General features: G+C 57.8%; 1 protein-coding gene across 1 annotated transcript in view; it reads right to left on the bottom strand.

Moving 5' to 3' along the window:
• Positions 1-475: 475 nt before the first annotated feature.
• Positions 476-1,063, bottom strand: part of LOC104495685 (receptor-type tyrosine-protein phosphatase F-like) — a gene marked incomplete at its 5' end in the record, with an annotated part of 11,217 nt that continues 10,629 nt past the window's right edge. The window contains one exon of the mRNA XM_010138686.1: positions 476-658. Coding sequence (XP_010136988.1) covers positions 476-658 — 183 coding nt within the window. The remainder of the gene's footprint in view (positions 659-1,063) is intronic.

Here is a 1,063-nt window from a genome sequence, read left to right on the forward strand (position 1 = left end):
TGAGGACCCACAGAGTCCCCCCCAAATCAAGACAAGAGTCAATGCGCCTAGGGCTGCTGCCTGGAGCAGCCACGCAGTGCAAGCACACTTCTACCTCTGGTTGCTACAGCTGCTGAGGGGGGCAGGTTTGCGTTAGATGCTGCAGATAGAAAGCACGTGCCAAGGGATGCCTATGCCTACCAGAAGATCCTATAAACTTCTGCAGGAGGCAGCACATCCTCCTGCCCCAGGCCATGCAGGCACCTGTCCACAGCAATGCAAGCCAGCCTGGCTGCGCTCACTCGCTAGCAGTCTTCACATACTGTAACTATATGCACTGGAGTGTCTGAGAAGATGGAAACAGCTAAAATGCAACAAAGTGATCCCCAGCCCACCCCTAGGCAGCCAGGACCAGTCCTTGGGAAAGAGGAGAAGGCAGCTGTGCCCAGGGTCCCAAGCAGGCAGGACAGGCTGGCCCAGGCGCTGAAGCTGGCCCTTACCTGTACCCATCTATGAAGCTGGCATTGATGTAATCAGAGCCCTCGACACCCCGGATGGGCTGCAGACAGACTCTCGTCAGCTCGTATGGCATGATGTTCACGAGGCGGTTCTTGAATTTGTTGCATGGGAGGTTGGCACTGATGAAACGTGAGGTGTGTGCTTTAGAGTTGGCCAGCAGCTGAAAGAGGAGAAGACCTGTCAGAGACCTGCTGGAGTTGCAGCATTCTGGGGGCAAAGCCAGAACCTTGACAGCAAGGCAGGCAGGAGTCCCCCCAGGCAGGCAGTCATGCTCCCTCCTCTGAATGTGGGGCAGCTGCTGGGGACCAGCCCTTTCCAGGCCAGGTGAAGGGTTCTGCCATCAGGTTCAGCCACAAGGAGGCTGCACCCGGCTGCTCTATTCCACAGTATTCTGTCTGGTTTTCAGCTCTGTGCCAGCCCCTCTTCCATGGCATTGCACTCCTAGGTATGGCTCTGCCTCCCTGCCGGCTTTCCGAGCATGGCTGCAGATGACAGCAATGGGAAGAGCCTGCACTGACCCACTGGTGCAGCCCCGAAGCCCAAGGAAGGGGAGGGGCGCCCCACC

This window comes from Buceros rhinoceros, unplaced genomic scaffold (assembly GCF_000710305.1).
Source record: "Buceros rhinoceros silvestris isolate BGI_N320 unplaced genomic scaffold, ASM71030v1 scaffold31320, whole genome shotgun sequence".
NCBI lineage: Eukaryota > Metazoa > Chordata > Aves > Bucerotiformes > Bucerotidae > Buceros > Buceros rhinoceros.